Source organism: Paramisgurnus dabryanus, chromosome 23, assembly GCF_030506205.2.
Source record: "Paramisgurnus dabryanus chromosome 23, PD_genome_1.1, whole genome shotgun sequence".
NCBI classification, from domain to species: Eukaryota; Metazoa; Chordata; class Actinopteri; order Cypriniformes; family Cobitidae; genus Paramisgurnus; species Paramisgurnus dabryanus.
Genome location: NC_133359.1, coordinates 11,727,629 through 11,748,648, shown reverse-complemented (window position 1 = coordinate 11,748,648; position 21,020 = coordinate 11,727,629). Strand labels below are relative to the sequence as shown.

At 37.1% G+C, this 21,020-nt stretch overlaps 2 protein-coding genes across 2 annotated transcripts; one reads left to right on the top strand and one right to left on the bottom strand.

Annotated features, from left to right (window-relative positions):
- Window positions 1–1,128: 1,128 nt before the first annotated feature.
- On the bottom strand, window positions 1,129–6,392 carry c23h15orf40 (chromosome 23 C15orf40 homolog). The gene is made up of 4 exons (XM_065291855.2): window positions 6,148–6,392; window positions 5,856–5,979; window positions 5,637–5,764; window positions 1,129–2,738 (listed from the first exon to the last, which is right to left on the bottom strand). Exons 1-4 carry the CDS (start codon window positions 6,283–6,285, stop codon window positions 2,646–2,648), a joined length of 483 nt encoding a protein of 160 aa, XP_065147927.1. The 5' UTR covers window positions 6,286–6,392; the 3' UTR covers window positions 1,129–2,645.
- Window positions 5,650–20,987, top strand: glsl (glutaminase like). The gene is made up of 22 exons (XM_065291856.1): window positions 5,650–5,785; window positions 7,400–7,670; window positions 8,145–8,245; window positions 11,444–11,511; window positions 12,213–12,306; window positions 14,227–14,356; window positions 14,467–14,533; window positions 14,606–14,718; window positions 14,807–14,936; window positions 15,081–15,148; window positions 15,281–15,444; window positions 17,007–17,065; window positions 17,179–17,223; window positions 17,311–17,369; window positions 17,470–17,536; window positions 17,802–17,852; window positions 17,919–18,095; window positions 19,524–19,655; window positions 19,737–19,829; window positions 19,939–20,000; window positions 20,259–20,399; window positions 20,487–20,987. The coding sequence occupies exons 2-22, from the start codon at window positions 7,501–7,503 to the stop codon at window positions 20,581–20,583; spliced, it is 2,088 nt and encodes a 695-aa protein (XP_065147928.1). The 5' UTR covers window positions 5,650–5,785; window positions 7,400–7,500; the 3' UTR covers window positions 20,584–20,987.
- Window positions 20,988–21,020: the final 33 nt, after the last annotated feature.

Sequence of the window (21,020 nt, the reverse complement as noted above, 5' to 3'; positions counted from 1 at the left end):
CACAAATACACTCTAAAAAATGCTGGGTTATTTACAAACCACACTGTAGAAAATCTTTGCTGCCTTATTTTTTTGGTGAATCAACTTAGATGTACAAGTCATGTCAACTACTATTATTTATCTTGACAAGAGAAGTTGCTACACCTGAAGTTGACTTTCTATACTGGCTAACAATATTTTATAAGTTATAACAACTCATCTGTAGTTATAACAATTAATCTCTAGTCAAGATAAATAAGTTGAAATTACTTGTAAATCTGAGTTGATTCAACAAAAGAATTTAAGGCAGCAAATAATTTTTAAGTCAAAAAAGAATGAACCTAACCTGTTGGGTTACCTATACACTGCAGCATGAAGTTTAAACAACTTAATTATGAATTAACAAGTCAATTCAACCCACTTTTTAAGTTTTGACCTGTTATAAGTTGACGTATAAGTTGAAATAGTTTTACTTAATTTGTTAAGTTTAAGTAACATAAAAATATATGTTGATATGATATCACTTTTAACAGTATGCTGGGTTGCTTCAACCCCAAATGCTGGGATGTTTAACCCATTATTGGGTCAAATATAAACATTTTCTAGTTTAAACTAACCAGGTTTTGGGGAGGTTGTCCCTTTTTGACCCAGTGCTGGGTTGAAAATAACCTAGCATTTTTTCGGGTCCACTGCCCACCATTACAGCAGGAATAATACTGTATGTCTGCCTTATCTACATGAATTTAGTATAACTGTTCAACAAAGTAAGCCTGCAAATAACTTTTGCCATAATGACTTACATATTGCGTGGATGGTTTTCAGTTAGGCAGCTTTGTGAAATATTGCTTTGGTTGAGGAACGGCCTGTTCACCACGTCATCCCACCCATCTTAATTTAGCTCTAAAAGAGACTTTTCTCCTCAATTACTGGACAGATTTCACCATCCACAGGGCATAAATCATGTGCACAGTCTTACAATAACAAAATATGTCTTCCTGACTGCACTAATGACAATGTAAATCTGTTTAATCAGCCATATGGCTGTACACGTGTAAGGAAAATCATTGGGTAAATCCATGAAAATGTATTTCTCTTGTTAATTCTCCTGTTTGTAGGTAGCATAAAAAAAATGAGCTTGTATGGACTCCAAATCTTCTGTGCTTTAATGAAAGCCATGAAATTCAGGCTTGAAAATCACAAATTTGTGTCTTGGAAATAATGAAGATAGCATTGCCAGCAGATAACCTGTTGCACAGATTTATCACAAAATAGGCAACTCGGTAAACAGTAGTATAGTATTAACAAATGTAATATATAGCAATATATAGCAAAAGGAAACAGCTCGATGAATTAATTTTTAATTAAACAAGTAAATTAAAAATATCATTGTTATATGACAATTTCATAAGGCGTATACAGGAAGTGGGCTGGGAACAGGCAAATAACCAGAGATTCTCATTTATTAAAGGTTTATATTGGAAGACTTTAATAAAGTGGGAGGTTGCAGAGCTTGCCTGCATGATTAAATGCAAACATGTTTTGGCTCTCGATGACTTTTCCTCCCCCCCACTAATGGTGGAGGAGCACATTGCCTCAAAAATGTTGTTTATTAAAGAAATGTACCTCTTCATTTATGAAACTTAGTAAGCAATAGAAAACCAGGAAATACTATTTCACTTCTTATTTTACATGATCTATGATATTTTCTATGGTTGCTTGTTGTATGCTCGCAGAAAGAATCTGTTTTAGCATTATAAAATGAATTTAGTCTGAAATTGGGCTAATGGCTGCAATCTATTTTAAAATTCACTGAACACAAATGCACATTATATGCACAGTATACAGTGATGTGAACAGTGTTGCCCCCCTCCAGATTTCTTATGTGTTTGCATATTTGTCACACAAGGCCATGTAGTTTCCCCTTAATAATAAAACCTTTATTTTAAAACTGCATGTTGTGTTCACAGCAAAATCACCACTGTTAAATGTACAATCATAGTGTATGAGTACCACCAGGTCTGGTGGTATATAAACACGAGCAGTGTAGATTAAACACTGGTGATTTTGCTTTGTTCACTTGTGTTATATTTGACTAATATTTACATTTGTTTGATGATCTGAAACATTAAAGTGTGCAATAACATAAGAAATCTTGAGGGGGGCCAACACTTTTTCACACCACTGTATACAGGTCTATAAACAGTTAAAATGCTTTTATATGTACATTAACCGCATATAAAAGTACCAACTAAGCCTCCTACAATCTGTCGAATAATCCATTTAATCCAAATGCTTTTAGTTAATAGAAAATGTCTGATAACCATACTCATTAGATTCTCATTAATGAACACATTTGTCACTGGTGGAGGACCTCAGGTGCTGCTGTAACTACTATTTAACTGGCAGAATAAGCAGTGCATGTTCTTAACTTAAAATCTTATTACAGCAACAGGTTACAACCGTGTTTGTGGCTTTATGTATAACGTTTTTAGCGTAGCATTCAGAATCACACAGATTTTCACAAAAATACAGCATTTTATTTAATAAACTTGGATATTTCATTAAATATTATACCATATGGTCAAGGTGCAAACAACTTGGAGTACGAGGTTAATGGAACATAGCTCCATGCTTAGTCCATTTTTGTGTCAAAGTACAATGTAGTTTCACCCTGCGGCCTCTCTTCTTAATTTCTCCAAAATATCCTCTTGACTGACACTTGCTGTTACCTTGATAATTTTTTCTCTGGATTTGGAGCCCTGGGAATTGAAACACATTCATTCATCACGTACAGTTATACAATGTGTACATATTAGTATAAAACGTGTAAGGTAATACATCCAGCTACTTCACATCGAGTCCTTATTACCCTGATGGGTTTAATCTGTGATAACATCCAGCTGAATATACATTATTTTGTTTATTACATTGATACTAGCTTTGACACAGGCTAATAATATTTATTTGAAATATGTGGCAAGTCTGCAAAAAACAAGCTAAATTCATTTTTTGGGATTTTTAATGCTTTCTGAGTAAGGTCATGTAGGTCAAATATTACAGGGAAACTTTCGCAACGCACAAAAATAGTCCCCTTGGTAACTTTCAATAGCTGGGGACTATTTTCTGGCACTCCGTAATATCATTGCGCCTGCTACAGCCATGTTACGGTGTGGTGACCAGATTTTTTAAATGAAAACCGGGGGCATTTCCTAGTTAAATGGTCAAAATATCATTAAAATCTCATTTGTTGTTATGAATTAAAAAATGCGGACAAAATGTTTTTTGAAAGTTTTCTTATTTTTATTGTTGTGGGTCCACTGCAAAAAATGACTTCTTACTTAATAGTATTTTTGTCTTATTTTCAGTACAAATATCTAAAATATCTTAAATCAAGATGATAAGCAAAATCCCCTAAGAAAAATCTAGCTTTAAGACAAAAAAATTAATTTAAGTGTATTTGTGCTTAAAACATGCAACAAAATATTTTTCTTGAATTAAGTAGTGGTAGATTTGTTTGCTTGTTTTAAGCACAAATTTGATATTTTGGTCTAAAAATTAGACTTATATTCTTAGGTCATTTTGCCCATCAAGAAAATGCATCTTGAATTTTTTTATATTTAAACTGAAAACAAGAGAAAAATACTAATAAGAATGTAATTTTTTGCAGTGTTTCTAATTTAATTAATTGAACAATTTCTGTATCCTAAAAATCTATTTTTTCCCGTTTTTTTTACAAAAGAGACATACTTCAGCTGATTTCATAACATTGTAAACGTGAACAACAGAAGGAATAATGCAAAACGTAAACATATTTAGCCTACACAAAACAAATGCTCCGTATACTGTGATCAGTTCACTTCATTGGTTTATTACTTTAATTTAACATGAGTAGTTAGTACCTTAAGCTCCCATAACTTTAACTGTTTTCATATCTTATGATAACTTGATTGATGATAATGACGCTTTCTCATGTGTCTCCTAGTAAATTCTTCATCGCTAAATCAGTGGCATGCGCAAGTAATAAGTAGCTCGCAGCCCCCTCTGATAGTGAAAATAATCATTACATGATTGCTCTGGTCTGGTACTACAACCGGTATGTTGATCGGTTTTTCAGTGTATTTGCTGGTTGTTTTGGACATGCTGTAAAACGGGGACATTTCCGGGGACAGCTCTAGTCTAGTGATGTGATTTATGGCTCTTTGAGGGGATCCGGATCTTGGCGATCCGTTCCTTTCAAAGAGCCGTTCAAAAAGAACGGCTCTTTTGGCTCTTTTAAATATTTAGTCAGTTTTAAGAAGCCAGCTTAGGGGCATCTCAGTTTATCCTGGAAATAATCACTAGGAGGAATGATGAGGTGAGATTTGTAGTCTAATAATAAAGTTCAGATATCACACACCAATATCTGAGTTTAAATTATTCTGAAATATTGATTTTAACTTCCTTTGTCATGTGTGGACTATATTCCATAGGGTTGCACAACATCCCTCTGCTTAGACAGTGACATCACTGTTTTGGATTTACCTTTAGTACAAAATGTGTGTATGTGTAAAGCTACGTTGACTTATGTTATTCATACAATACCTACTCACAAATAAACATAAAAAACAAAGCCGGCTGCAATGAATTTCTGTGCAAAACAGCTTTTACTACAAACTCTTCCACAAATTTGAATAAATAAAATGGAAATAAATGTCTACATACAGTCCACTATTAATACTATTTTTACGGTAAACTTTGCAAATAGGACATCTGGGGCACACCGTTTTTTTTCCGCTGGAGTTCTCACGTGAACGATGCGTGCACAACTATCATCATGTGCACCCCTCCCCCTATAACTGTTCTGTCTCGCGGAGGAGCTAATTTGTGTGCATCTCTGTGAAACACGCATAGGAAAAAAGAACGACAGAAAGTACGGCTCCCCTCCAGCCGCGACTCGGCTCCCATCGTTCATGTTAATGAGCCGTTCAAAAGAATCGGTTTGTTCGCGAACGTCACAACTCTACTCTAGTCGGGGACAGAACACCAAAAAACGGGACTGTCCCCGGAAAACGGGGATGTCTGGTCACCTTATGTTACGGCACCAAAGTCCTTGATTATTACACCAGAATGAGATATAGTCCTAGCCATATCTGCCTAGAAAATTACAACTTTTAATTTTCTGTCAGTCTTAGTACACGATGTAACTACAGAAGAGTCAAGTTTTAAATAGGAAAAATATTGAAACTCTTTGGTCTTTTTTGAGCGCCATGCTAATGGTCTAATACGATTCAATGGATTATGCTAAGCTATGCTAAAAGTGGTAGCGCCAGAGCCGGAAATCAGCTGAATGGATTCCAAAACGGTAAAAATCAAATGTTTAACTCTAGGGGACCTGGTAAATGAGCATATTTTCATAAAAAAGTGGAGTGTCCCTTTAAGTTGTCATATGAATAAACTAGACAGCGGAGTGATACAATAAGCAAGTAGTGCCGGCAAGAAGAGTCGCAATACCCGGATGAGCGATCTGTTATAAAAAGTTTTGGTTATCAGGAATAACAGAAAACGTAATAGGCCTATTGCAACTGATAATCAGAATAAAGTATTTCAGAGAGTCCTGACTGTAATAATAATACATCCCGTATTGCTGTTGACACATAAATAAAAAGAATGCACCTGACCTTATCTAAAGATATTTCACTCTTCTTCAGCTCCAGGACTTTGGATAAATAGCGCAGCAGCTCGGCGTTGGCCTCTCCGTCTGTCGGCGGTGCTGCAATGGCGACACCCACCGCCTCATCAGAGACATCTGTCAAAAAACAATAACTGGGTAATATTTCTTAGACCCACCACTGATAAAAGCTTGACTGTTTATTTTATTTACAGTTTTGATAACCAACCTGTAATTGCATTTTGTTTGGCCCCGGGTTTGGCATGTATTGCGATTGCAATTCCACCGTCTTTACTTTTTGTTACTGGTCCAGACGGTGTCTCCGGTAAAGTTTGCTTTGGGTTGCTTTTACTCTAGGACAGAATTAAGTTATTTAGATAAATCTCATTGAATAACATGTAATGTGAGCATAGCAGCCAGGACATTAAACCTAAATTACATAAAAAGAGATCGAAATAAATGATTCCCTAAACAGACTTAAATATCGTTACTTTAAAACTTTATAATGTAATGAACCCTACCGTTTTGCTCTTTTTAGGCATCGTGCTGTACTGTGAGTAAACACTCTTAGAGCTGTGATGTGTGATTTTCCTTACAAGCATGCGATTAAACAGGGTAAATAAAGATGTTCGTACAAAATTAAGAATCTGGGACTGCATGAGCTTAAATGTACAATAATTTATATTTTTTGTAGGTTAAGAGAAAAGCGTCACTTGGGTTGCTGGTGAAAACTGTTTACATGTAAAGCGCATGACAAGAAAGAAATGGCAAAGGAAATGCGTTTGGAGCATCAACTATGCGCGCTACATGCGCAGATCAGTAAAAGCATGCACGATTAAAAAATTGCAATTAAATTGGCTTCACAAATCATTTCATTTAATATTTAAAAAACTTTTTACCAGTGATGAACTTCTGTAACTTATAAAAATATATTGAAATTGCTAATTAAATCTTATTTTGACGAGTGAATGCCATGTGAAAAATTAAACATTTAATAAAAAGCAAGTTGAAATGACTTTTAAAACCAATTTGATTGTATTTTAAAAAAAGTATGTTTTTTTATGTTTTTTTTTTACAGTAACCGACTATTTCTAATCAAGAGCTCTTCGGTTTTGTGATATTTTAAAGGGGACATTTCACAAGACTTTTTTTAAAGATGTCAAATAAATCTTTGGTGTCTCCGGAGTACATATATGAAGTTCAAGCTCAAAACACTATATAGATAATTTATTATTACATGTTAAAATTGCCACTTTGTAGGTGTGAGCAAAAATTTGTAGTTTTTGGGTGTGTCCTTTAAAATGCAAATGAGCTGATCTCTGCACTAAAGGGCAGTGCCGTGGTTGCATAGTGCAGATTAAGGGGCAGTATTATCCCCTTCTGACATCACAAGGGGAGCCAAATTTCAATTACCTATTTTTCGCATGCTTGCAGAGAATGGTTTACAAAAACTAAGTTACTGGGATTTTATTTTTACATTTCTAGGTTGATAGAAGCACTGGGGACCCAATTAAAGCACTTAAACATGGAAAAATGTCTGATTTTCATGATGTGTCCCATTTAAGGTTAAAGAGGTCATGTTTAATCAGATGTGTTTTATTTGAAGACATATATTAAATGTAAATTACTACTCACTACTGCTACTACTACTACTACTACTATTTAATAATAATAATAATAATAATAAAAAAGTCATTTTTTTATTATTTAAGTTTTATCAGCTGTAGTTGCGTAGAATTAATGGTATTTGTCTTTCTTTAATTTTTGTTGTAGGGTGACCCTTTCCAGAACAGAGATCCCACCTCCAAAATGCAGCTGAGTTCCTCCTATTTTTATCCAGCTAAAAACTGGCAGATCACATTGAGACGCACTGTATGCACAGCTGCCAAAGTGTTTCATCTGCAAAATCTCCAGATGTTAGACAGACACACCACTTGGATTTCTTTAAAAACTCATTGATGACTTCCTTAACTAAAATCACAAAGGAAAGTTTCAACATGGAGAACAACCTAAGCCAAGAAACAGAGGAAAACGCTTATCTCAGGTAAGAACCGCTTTAACTTAAAATGCAGAAATCAAATTAAACCTCGAAAGCAATTTGTTTTTCCATAGTTTAGCCATTAGCTGAGCTGCAAGACAAACTACAGCATAAGTACACTAAACTTTATGTTAAGTATTTCAAAATAGTTTTTATTTAGCACTTTGGGAAATGTCTCAATCTTTCAGCAACGCAGACAGTCTTAGAATTTACACAGGCGTTTCTCACACCTGAACAGATTTTCGTGACTAGACTTGTCTCTACAGGGGCACGTTTACTTTGATCCCAAGGTTTCACTTCCATGTAGCCAGAAAACAAAATATATTTTAAGAAATCTCTGTTTATTGTGCCCAAAGCCAGGATTGCAAAAATCACTTGCCGTTATAAATTTGCATACTTGGATACTTTTGGTCATGCATACTGTACTTGAAATTGAATGACACTTAAAAAAGCCCATGTAAGTTGTTAGTTGATGTGTAGTTTTCAGAGAACGCCATCTCAAAGACGCAAATGGAGAAAACGCTATGGAGGGCTGGATGGCAACAAGCTACTGGAGCCAAACAAGGATGACGATGTCAAAGGTACATAAACACTGCAGTAAGGTATAATTTAGGTGCAATCTGTGTCTTTTCACTATGGGATTTGCACTGACAGTTGTGGCCGTTGTCCTAGGGGTTTTGAAAGTGTTTACATTTTTTACTGATCATAGGTCGTGTACCACTTGCCAGATCCCAAGTCTAACCACTGTGAGAGAGATTGCAATTCTGATTTCACATCAGTGCAACTTCACTCTGGGGGTTCTTAAGTGAGAAGGATAATTTTGTAGACGTTCTCATTTAAGTGAGCTTGTGGTCGGCAGCTGGGCCATAAAATGTGCAGAAGTAGTGGGTGTGTTCTGGAAAGAAGTGATGTGGCATCTGTGGGTTTTAGTGTGACTTGAATAACACATCGGCTTATATAAAGCCTTACAACCTTTGTTACATGGTTTTCACGTTCCTTGACATTTGATAAAAATACATTCCTTTTTTAAATTGTATTAAAAATAAATACATTTTGCACCAGGATAATAATTGTAAAAAGATTAGTTAAAATTTTTTACTAAATTGTCTGAGCTAATGACTTAAGGGACACTCCACTTTTTCGGAAAATAGGCTCATTTTCCAACTCCCTTAGAGTTAAATATTTGTGTTTTACCATTTTGGAACCCATTCAGCTGACCTCCGGGTCTGGCGCTACCACTTTTAGCATAGCTTAGCATCTATACTATACTCTCATTGCGGTGTAATAATCAAGGACTTTGCTGCCGTAACATGGCTGCAGCAGGCACAATGATATTACGCAGCCCCCGAAAATAGTCCCCTTGGTAACTTTCAATAGCTAGGGACCATTTTCGGGCACTGCCTGATATCATTGCGGCTGCTGCAAATTATTACGGCAGAATGGGAGTATAGTTCCTAGCCATATCTGCCTAGAAAATCGTAACTTTTTATTTTTCGTCGGTCTTAGTACACAATGTAACTACAGAAGAGTCAAGTTTTAAATATGAAAAATATTGAAACCCTTTGGTTATTTTTTTGAGTGTGATGCTAATGGTCTAATCAGATTCAATGGATTATGCTAAGCTATGCTAAAAGCTGTACGGCTAGACCTGGAGATCAGCTGAATGGATTACAAAACAGTCAAAATCAAATGTTTAACTCCAGGGGAGCTGGAAAATGAGCCTATTTTCAAAAAAGTGAAATGTCCCTTTAAGACTTGTTGACTGTTTTGAGTGCAAGTGAAACAAAGCTCTTACGCCCCATTCAGACAGCCAGCGACAAGCAGTAGCAGAGCGATGCAATCTCATTCATTTCAATGGAAGCTTGCCGACTTCCGGCGACAAGAGCCGGAAAAGTGATCATTGGAGACCATATGGGCGTGTCCAGCGACGCGAGAGAGTTATGAAAAGTTTAACTTTATGCAAATGTTAAGCAAATTTTGGGAGTGACTACCAATGATAGCGAAGCAGTGTAGTTCACGTCACTCTCGCCAGTTACTGGATTGGACGGTACTCATTTGTTTATGAAAACCAGATTTAGAAACGCCTCATTGAAAGAGATGGGCAAAAAACAGAGAGAAAGTCACTGGCGGTCTGAACGAAGGGTCGCTGGACATGCCCATATTATCGGCAACGATCTCTTTTTGCTTGTTGCTGGAAGTCGTCAAGCTTCCATTAAAATGAGTGAGATTGCGTCGCTCTGCTTGTCGCTGGCTGTCTGAATGGGGCGTAAGAGCTGAGAAACGCCTCATTGAAAGAGATGGGCAACAAACAGAGAGAAAGTCACTGGCGGTCTGAACGAAGGGATTCTCGCTGTGCGTCACTTATCTCTTTCAATGAGTCGTTTCTAAATCTGGTTGTCATAAACAAATGAGTACCGTGCCCTCCAGTAACTGACAGTAGAGGAGGATGACGTCTACTCCACTGCTTCGCTCCATTAGCACGAAAATTCGCTCATCGTTTGCATAAAGTGAAGCTTTTCTTAAAGCGTAACTAAACCCTAAACCAACTTTTTTTAGTTAATGATCTGTAAGAATGGGGCTTTATTAGTGCTGTTCATTGATTTTAGTAAGTTTTTTGACATTTGGATATAAAGTGTTTCAATACTACAATATATGGTGTAAAACCGTCTGAGTGCTGCCCTCTTCAGGTTGAATGGTGGCTACTGCAGTTGAATTTTCCTATTGGATGTTGGGTCCAAAAAATGACTCGTGACGTAAGCAGGTTCAAGATCACCACGCCCTTGTTACGATCTCACCACACACTTGGTTCGTCCCCTCTATCTCCTTGGGATCTGCCCACTTTTCTTGCATTTTTCAAATATTGCCAGTGGGTGGAGTCACGCTCTGACCAGGGGTTTAGTTACGCTTTAACTTTCTCGCGACGCTGGACACGCCCATGCAGTTGCCAACGGTCAGTTTCGCTTGTGTCGTCGAAGTCGCCAAGTTTTCATTGAAATGAATGAGATCGTGTCGCTCTGCTACTGCTGGTCGCTGTCTGTCTAAATGGCTTAAAGTCAAGTCAGTTTGATCTATTTAATGCACAATACACATTGTTACAAAGCAGCTTTAGTGCCTCGAGTGACCTTAAAAATGCGACTCTCGCAAAACTTCTCTAAACAGTGATGGATTGCATTTAAAATGTCCCTTTGTTTTGTAAAACACATTTGTAAGGTCTTTCCTGAAAAGAAACCTGATTTAGTTACTTTTAGGTTTGCTTTAGGGCGAGTTGTGGGTGGTGTTCAGGGTTTATGTCTGCATAACTTTGTCTGGTTTGTACCACCCTAGTTGATCAAGCACCCTAAGATGTCTCCATCTGGCTTTTAATGCCTAAAATTTAAGATCTTTTAAAAAGTTGCCAAATACTGCTTTTACTACGAAACTTTCTGATAAATCATCTTGCGACCTAAGAGTCGTCTTATTTTGGATCGAAGGTTGGAAGTAAAATGCCATTGGATTGCAACCGTCCTCTATTCACAGCACAGTGGTTTTATATGTTATGGTACTCAACTCCAAAAGTGTGTCATTTTGTGCAATAAGGACAACACAAACAATATCTGAATCTAACCATAGTGTCCCAGATTCAAAAATAACCCTATGGACATTCTTTGCTGAGGCTATGCTTAACTTGTCTCTAAGATCCTTTTAAAATCTTGTACTTGCAAATAAGCATTAATCTTTAAACCTCCCTTAAGAAATATTTTTCTTATCCTGAATTTTTATTCTCTCCCCCACTAATTCAGAGAATGATGAGATGAAAGATACGCTCCCAAAGAGGAATGTCGAACCTGTAATTTTTACCGGATGTCAGGTACGTGCTGTGTCCTGTATTGCTCCCATAGACACCCACCCACCCATGTGTAAAACACTATAAAATCAACCCTGGAGGCTAAAACAATCACCACTATTATGAAGAAAGGCCAACCAGTACATTATTTATCAGTAACTGTCAAGAGATGAGGGACATTTCAATACACCTGAATCGATCTGTTTTGAGACATTTAAAGAAGAAAGGATGACATTTCAAGAAGAGATGTTTTATTTAATCTCAAAGCAAGCGGACACGAACGATATTGTCTGCACTTCTGGATTAACTTTAAACCAAATTTACCCTTGTAAAGGCAATAAACAGGGTTGTCAATATGAACCTCTCTTATAATCCAACCTTTACCCTCCAGACATTGTTGCTTGCATTGTCAGCTGCCGTGTTGACATGACAAGGTAATATGTTTCAATATGTCTCCCTGCAGTGTTAAGCACCTACCATTAGTTAGACATCAAAGGCACGTCTGGCACCAACATTAATTATTGCTATGCATGTCGTGCTTCAAAAAGGCATAAAACACAAACTGGATAAGCACATTCAATCAAAGCATAAAAGTGAGGGTTGTTTGAATAGCGCATGATAATTTGCACTGCTTGCCTTACAGAAGTGTATTTATATTAAGTATATAGACCTGTGTACAGATAAATATTCACAGCCCAAGTTAATGCTTTGGTTTATGTTACTAGGAAACAATAACAGCGGGGAACATTCCTCAGGCGGTGCCAAGAAATACCTTTCCATCCCAAAAGGCAGTCAATTATGTTCCCTCAGGATCCACAGGTGAATATGGCAAGTAAACAACATGTGCACTTATCTGCAATAGCGCACACGTCTACTCCTACTGTTCGTTCCCTTTCAATTTAATGTACCTTTGTACTTTTGCTTCCTTGTGGTAAAAATATTAGCGCTTGCATGGCAGCATCGTTTTCATATCCCTTTAACATTGTGGTTAGGGGGTTGTGTTAAACTCAAAGTATTACGCTTCTAAAACCACTTAATGCACTCAAACGTTACTTATAAATTTAGAAAAAAATCTTTATTAAACTAGGGATCGACCGATATGGATTTTTCAGTGCCGATACCAATTTTTGTTTCATCAGCCTTAGCCGGTGAACGATACAGGCTGCCGATTTTCTTAAGCCGATATTTGAAGCCGATACTGCTTTTGCTCACTCAATTTACATCATAAAAATGACACAATAATGATGCCAAATGTTACAAGTCTCATTTTTAAAAAAGTAACATTTATAGAACTTAAAAAAAAAACTATATTTAACAAATAGTAAAACAGGTGAGGGTGCTATGGAACCATCTTTTGATGTTGTCATGGAAAGGTTGGTTGTTTTTAGTCACATGACCTGCAATCGCTTGCGGCTTCCAGCACAAAAATCGGCGAACACTGCAACTACATATCGGCCGATGCAGATACACATAAAACTTGCAAATATCGGCCCGATATATCGGTCTATCACTATATTAAACATTAATAGTTTTTGAAAAATTGACATGATTTTGTTAACCACCTTTACAAATATAAAGTTGATACAGTGTCCTGTAGTTCAACCAAAGTGGCTGCCTAGTGGCGCTACTTCCTGGGCTTTGACTTAACCCCGGGATACACTGCATGATTTTTGGCTGTCCTGGACGAAAGATTGTCATTGTGATTTCTGTGATCGTGGCTCTTAAAGGGGATTGGTGATGTAGACAAGACCGACATTATCATAATTCCTCCCGCTTCAGACTCACAGCCTGTAAGTTAACTCCTGTTAGCATTGCACTGTGACCGAATCTTTTAAACATGGTAAGGAGCGTCACATTTCCTGCTGACGTCAGAAGTATTCAGGCCATCAGTTGCATTGTGTAATAAAGTAATGATCTTATAGGATGGCAAAAATCTTGCAATGTATCCCAGGGTTTAAAGGAGATGTATGTAGCATTGACCTCTAGTGGCTGAACTTGGTATCGCAGTCTAAATTCGAAATTTTGAAGATGGTTTAGTCTCTGCGCCCTCTCGGGTTGCCAGACACATGCAGGAGTGCAACTGACAGAAAGCATTTATCTGCAAAATTTTACATTTGCAATTTTTGTTGCTTGCAAATTGACCTGCTAAGCCCTGCCCTCCTTAGTTACTGTTGCTATGCCTGTCAAGCTTTTGCGTCTATTACAGTGCGTGCACCGTTGTCAGACATTCCCAAGAAGATAATTAGTCATTTAGGTGAAATATTTGAGAGAGAAAGACAAATGGGACTGCAGTATGCATATGCAGGGATATGTCAACAACATAATATGCAACCGATTAGAAAATAATCGAATCAAAATTTAATCGAAAGCCTATAGGTCCCAGCGCAAGCAGCAGCTGCCTCATACGCTGACCATTCAAATGGAAAACACACAAATTAGAAACCCGCTCGTGTGGATATTTATAACTCAATCTGCGGCTCATTTCAGAGATCGTGCACCCGAGGTCACATTTATGGTCGATTGCTGTCTCATTTAAGCAACCGTAATAACTGGCGACCGAGCTGTTGAAATAATACACTAAATTGGCAGTGGCAGGATCACACAGACCAAAACAAAACCAGACATGTGTTCAATTGTCAGGGAACATCACTTTGTATAAAAGCATCTGCCAAATGCAAAAATATAAATGTAAGCTCAGTCTCTTATTAAATTAAAATGTATAAATATTCTGTTGCCAAGGTTTGTCAGCCTTTATGTGCAATGGTGGCATGAAACAGACAGCACCAGGGCAGGACAAACTTCACACCAGCCAACCGTGGCAAAACTTGGCGCGACAAGAAGCCCAGCAAGGTCATGTAAAGAAAAAACTGTGAGTTTGGCAAGTATAAATAAATAAAGGTGCAGGCAGCGTTTGCTAATTCTCATACATATTTTGACTTTATATATTTATATATATCATGTTTGTTGTTTTTCCCAAAGGGCTGCTGATGTTCTGTTTGATAGTTTTGCCTCTGGGGGAAGAGTCAATGCCAATCAGTTTTTTGAGGTACTCAAATGCATTAATGCATAATATAACTTCAATAATGTGAAGTTACATAAACAGTCTGTTCTTTGACAGGCCCTGTGGAGCTCAGGAATCATCCGAACCGATCCCCGGATTAAAGACTGCTACAGTCTGATGCGGAAACTTCAGGAATCAGACGGAACCGTTGACAGGAGCACCTTTCACAGGCGAGACAGGATTTTCATATCCGAGCTGCAAATTTGATCCATCATAATGGACATGCATACATAAACGCCCTTTTTTTACATTTTGCAGGTGCGTAACCGGCTTTGTGTCTTTCATTTCGAAGGCATTGCAAGGAAGATTTGTTATACCAGACTTCTCAACTTTCGCAGAGGAAACTCAAAAGTTATTTATTAAATGCAAACAGCTGTCTTCTGTAAAGGTGAGTCAAATGTGTTTCCGTTGGCGCTGTTTACATAGTGAAAGAGATGCGTGAAGATGTGCTGAAGTAGAAATGTTTTTTTTTTTAATTGATGGTTTTGGTAAATATCACAAAATGACTCATATCCTGCATATCACTAAACAGGAAAAAGAAGATGTCAAAGAGAGAAGCATAAAATGGGGTATTTCAATCTGTACAGTAGATGGGCAGAGGTATGCGTCCGTTTTTTCTGTATTATTATCAATCCAAATTAATTCATTTATTTGGCATAAGATGGTTAGAAATGATTGGGAATGATAAAGTAGATTAGATGAGATGTTCATCTTTTTGTTTGGACCCTATAGGCTTTCGTTAGGAGACTGGGCTGAACCCTGTGTCCTCGGTGAGATATCCTGGCCTCTCATATACGGCCTTGCAGTGGACCAGCAAGGAGTTGACTACGTGCACAGATTTGTAGGAATGGAGGAATATTCGAAATATGAGTCTCCATTTACCCTAACCAAGCAAGGTACGGTCAGTTAAAGGGATACTCCAGCCAAATATAAAAATTACCCCATGATGTACTCGCCCTCAAGCAAATTCAAAACACGTTATGTCAATCATCTTTGAGATGAAGTTATTTTTGTAAATGTCCTTTCTCTATCAAACTTTATAATGATAGAAAACAGGGATCAGGGAACAACGTCTGACTTTACTGTAAACCCCCCAAAAAGTGCATCTACCCTTGACAGAAGTAATCCACACGGCTCCAAGGGGTTAATAAAGATCTTCTGATGGTAATCGATGTGATTTTGTAAGACGAATATCTAGATAAATGATAATAACTAGGTTTCAGCAACAACGCCATCTTGGACTTGGATCTTGGACACAATTTACGAGAGTCACTGCACAACGTACCTATGGCAATGCTAAATATTTAGTGTGAATCACGTGAGTCCAAGATGGCGTCGTAACCAGAAGCTAGTTATTATAGTTGATGAAGGCTGAGTATGGATTTTTTTTTACAAAATCGCATCAATTACCCGCTGAAGACCTTTTATTGAAGGGACACTCCACTTTTTTGGAAAATATACTCATTTTCCAGCTCCCCTAAAGTTAAACATGATTGTTACCGTTTTGGAATACATTCAGTTGATCTCCGGGTCTGGCGCTATAGCACTTTTAGCATAGCTTAGCATACTCCATTGAATCTGATTAGACCATTAGCATCATGCCTAAAAAAAATAACCAAAGAGTTTCGATATTTTTACTTTTTAAAACTTGACTCTTCTGTAGTTACATCGTGTACTAAGACCGACGGAAAATTAAAAGTTGTGATTTTTTTAGGCAGATATGGCCAGGAACTATACTCTAATTATGGCGTAATAATCAAGGACTTTGCTGCCGTAACATGGCTGTAGAAGGCGCAATGATATTACGCAGTGCCCAAAAAAAGTCCCCTGCTATTGAAAGATACTAAAGGGACTACTTTTGGCTGCTGCGTAATATCATTGCACCTCCTGCAGCCATGGTACGGCTAAAGAGTTTTAAATAAAAATACAAAATTAAAATAAAAAAATATTAAATATTAAAACTCTTTGGTTATTTTTAGCATGATGCTAATGGTCTAATTAGATTCAATGGATTGTGCTAAGCTATGCTAAAAGTGGTAGCGCCATACACGGGGATCGGCTGAATGGATTCCAAAACGGTAAAAACCAAATGTTTAGCTCTAGGGGAGCTGGAAAATGAGAATATTTTCAAAAAAGTGGAGTATCCCTTTAACCCTTTGGAGCCATATGGATCACTTCTGTGTAAAGGATTGATGCTCTTTCTTGGGGTTTAAAATCGGAATCTGTTCCCTGATCCCTGTTTTCTATGATTGTAAAACTTGGAAGAGCAAGGGCATTTACCAAAATAACTCCAAATGTGCTTGTCTGAAAGATGATGAATCTTGTATCTCGGATTGCTTGAGGGTGAGTAAATCATGGGGTAATTTTGATATTTGGCTTGCATATCGCTTTAATTCCAGCTCTATGATAAAGATTGCTTCACTTAACAAAGCATAGGTATAAAACTGTTTGTTTGCAGGAGTACCTCATAGTCCACTTATTGAGACGGGTGCCATTATCAGCACATCTTTACTACAGGTAGCGTGTGTATGTGTTTTTGAGAACAGCAGAATCAACCAAATACACAAGAGAAATGACTTCTATTGATTTTTTTTGTCTTTATCGATGGGTCTTGTTTTTTCTTAAAACAGCTGGCGAAGAGACCAATCACTGAAGAAGAAGAAAAGTACGAGTCTGTAAGCTTGGCTCTTAGTTGGCATCTTCATCTAATAAAAAATAAGAAATGAATGAAATCAGCACCGTCTTAAACCATTCTCACTCAGGTTTTGAATATCATCCGAAGACTGTGTAACAAAGAGCACGCAAGCCTAAACTGCACCAGGTTTGTTTTCCAAATTCTTGCTCTCATGAGAAATTGATTTTCAAAGTGCTGTTTTGTCTGTATTTGATGACGATTGTAATTGTAAGCAATGCCGTTGCAGTTATCAAAGACTGAGAAAGGACATCATTCGCCTTCACGCTCTATCATTTTACCTGCAAGAAAAGAAAGTAAGTGTAGGATAATTCAGTTTGGGATCATTTTTGTTGTTCAACTGGGGCAGTACCCTTTATAAGGTCCTAATATGTACCATTAAGGTACAGATATGTGTACATTTCCTACCCGTATGTACCCGTGATGTACTAATATATATACTTTTTAGGTGCAAATATGTAGTTTTTGATGGGTTACAGCCCAGGTACATATTTTGATCATTTTGTCTGACAGTGTACTTTACAAAGTGTTATGAACTAATCTGTTTTCTAAATGTTCCAGTGCTTTCCAGAAGGTGTGGGGATCAATGCCACATTGGATTTACTATTACAGGTATTTAAAAATTACTTCTCGATTATTCTCGATTAATTTAAAAATTTAATTTAGCTTCTGTCTTAGTGTTTATCGACAGAAGTCACCTGCGAGTCCGGTGCATCGTTGGCCGCAACTCTGGCCAATGGTGGGCTGTGTCCACTGTCGGGTGACCAAGTGCTGTCACCCCACGCTATCCGCAGCACTCTTTCTATGATGCAGGTTGCTGGTATGAACGATTACTCCAGAGCTTTTCAATTCAGGGTGAGTTTGAATTGCAGCATTTTATGACTAAGCTGGTAAATAATGAGTCATATTTGTTTGATGTATATTAGAGGTTTAAGAGCAGCTTATTTCCCCACAACTGTTAAAATTCACTTTAAGTCCAAGCGTTTTTTTCAAGTAATCCATTTTCATGGAACAAATTAAATTGGTTCCTGTCCTGCCGTGTTAATTAAGAAAATTGGTAATGATTGTCAATATTAAGGTGTTCATGTATTGAAAAGTGATTTAAATGTTTGTCTGTTACAATTATGTATTCCCTTACTGCCCTCTAATGGTGAGAATCCAGATTTCAGTATAATAGCTGTACAGTATATGGTTCAAAATACAGTACTGGTACAAAATCAAATGCTAGCTTTAAGTTGAAACATATATTCAAATGTAAAAGCAGAATAAAATCTATGGTTTATAAATCTTTTTAAGATTTACTGTTTACAAAAAATTATCCTATATAAAACATTCTCGGACACGGATTAGATTAAACCAGGACTTGGCCTTGATTATTAGGACATTTAGTTTTTTACAAGTAGTTTTTTTACAAACATAAATGATAAAAAAAATTTACTGGTGCATCTTTAAACGAAACAATGGCACTGATATATTTAAAGATGGGTCAGTCCAAGCTGTTTTTAGTTAAGGCAACTCAAACATGCATTTAGTGTGGGACTAGGCTTAAAGGGACACACTTATTTTGGGATATGCTTATTTTCAAGATCCCCTAGTGTTAAACATTTTAACATTTTACCGTTTTTGAAATCCATTCAGCTGATCTCTGGGTCTGGTGCTACCACTTTTAGCATAGCTTAGCATAATTCATTGAATCTGATTAGACCATTAGCATCACGCTTAAAATAACCAAAGAGTTTCAATATTTTTCCTATTTAAAACTTGACTCTTCTGTAGTTACATCGTGTACTAAGAACGACAAAAAAATTAAAAGTTGTGATTTTCTAGGCAGATATGGCTAGGAACTATACTCTCATTCTGGCGTAATAATCAGGCGTAGTGATATTACATAGTGCCAGAAAATAGTCCCTAGCTATTGAAAGTTACCAAGGGGACTATTTTCAGGTGCTGCATAATATCGAAACTCTTTGGGTTTTTAAGCGCAATGCTAATGGTCTAATCAGATTCAACGAATAATGCTAAGCGAATGCTAAAAATGGTAGTGACAGACCCGGAGATCAGCTGAATGGATTCCAAACTGGTAAAAATCAAACGTTTAACTCTAGCGGAGCTGAAAAATAAGCATTTTTTTAAGTGGAGTGTCCCTTTAAGCCTTATCAGGAAATCGCCCTTATTAAATATATCAAGGTTATATATTCACAGAAGTATTAATATTTAAGTAAGGCTACCACAAAGATTGAAATGAAAGCGAATTCTGTCGCATTATAACTTTTTGTTATTCAGACATCTGTGCCTGCCAAATCCAGTCAATCTGGTGCTGTGTTGATGGTGGTTCCTGGAGTTCTTGGTCTCATGTGCTGGTCACCTGGCTTGGATTCCAATGGGAATTCCTGGAGGGCTGTCCATTTCTGTGAGGTATATGCACTTGGTGTGTTAGATACTTTAAGGGTTGTTTGTTTTGCCAGCATGACGACTCAGTTGTTTGTTTCTTTAAAGGAACTGGTTTCAACCTTTCAGCTCCACAGTTTTGACATTAAGACTCCTTTCAGACAGATGTTGTCCTACAAACAGTGGAAGGTGGAGTCTGAGGTCTGGATGGATATTTCAAAACTTTTTCAAAACAACGATAAATTAAATATTTTTATGCTGTTTGGATATACAAGTAGATGTTTAAAGGTTTTTCTGTTTTGAATTACAGGGATACCAAATCATGAATGTGCTCTTGGCTGCTTACAGAGGGGATATAGTGTCTTTGCGCAGGTAGGGTAACCTGGATCCATACATTATAACATACTTTCTCAATAGAGAACAGTGTGCGAATGCAAAATGTGTCATGCTTTTTTTTAGTGCCCCACATTTAGCCACAAAAAACACTTAATGTTAGGAATAGCAATAGGAAAGAGACACAATTGGAATAATGAATGGAATCATATGATAGATAGATGGATGTGCTTTTAGGAGCTTCAACATTTTGGGACATATGTATATAAATTTCTTTTATTTAATCCTTTTTTAAAGGTACATTCTCTCAGGGGCAGATGTGAATGCTGTGCATTATGATGGACGATCTGCTTTGCACATTGCAGCCTCTGAGGGACATCTGGACATCATCAAATTCCTGGTGGAGAATGCGGGTGCAAACTGCAGACTCAAAGACAGGTACTATTATGGAAGTGATCACTTGTTGGTTATGTTGCAGTTACAGCACCAAGTCTAATGTATGCTTTAATGTGTTGATATTGACAGGTGGGGTAACACGGCTTTAGAGGAGGCCATGAGATGCAATCGAGACCCTGCCATCCAGCTTTTGAGGAAATACACAGATTATGAAGAAAGTTTATGATGCATAAATTTAGTCTTGATTTTACATTTTGAGTACACGTACAGACTTATTATATGTGGCATCCAGAGGAGGTTGTAAAGAGCAAAGATTTTATTGTGTATTCGCAGCCAGCCACTCACTGTTTATTGGGAATGATTGAAGAAGTGAATAACACTGTTTCCTCAATAAATGCCTCAACAGAACAGACATTAAAGTTCAGACATGCTGCTAAATATCTATTTTGGTTTTCCACAGAAGTAAAAACATGAAAGGGGAAATGGTGACATAATGTTTTATTTTGGGTGACCTAGTACTTTCATTTAGAGTAGTAGTGGTTTTCAAACTTTGCACAGCCCCCAAAGAAAAGTCATGACATAAAACAATCTCAAACTTAGAATTTGAATTAAACAAAACATTAAATTATACTGTGTAGTGCTGTTGGTTAATAGGTTTATTTT

Excerpts from the sequence above, each read along its gene's own strand:
- c23h15orf40 (XM_065291855.2), bottom strand. The coding sequence starts at position 6,285 with ATGCAGTCCCAGATTCTTAATTTTGTACGAACATCTTTATTTACCCTG. Across the intron at positions 5,980-6,147 it reads TGCCTAAAAAGAGCAAAACG|AGTAAAAGCAACCCAAAGCA; the intron begins GTAGGGTTCATT and ends ATTCTGTCCTAG. Across the intron at positions 5,765-5,855 it reads CAAACAAAATGCAATTACAG|ATGTCTCTGATGAGGCGGTG; the intron begins GTTGGTTATCAA and ends GTTTTTTGACAG.
- glsl (XM_065291856.1), top strand. The coding sequence starts at position 7,501 with ATGCACAGCTGCCAAAGTGTTTCATCTGCAAAATCTCCAGATGTTAGA. Across the intron at positions 17,066-17,178 it reads TCAGCACATCTTTACTACAG|CTGGCGAAGAGACCAATCAC; the intron begins GTAGCGTGTGTA and ends TTCTTAAAACAG. Across the intron at positions 19,656-19,736 it reads GGGCTGTCCATTTCTGTGAG|GAACTGGTTTCAACCTTTCA; the intron begins GTATATGCACTT and ends GTTTCTTTAAAG.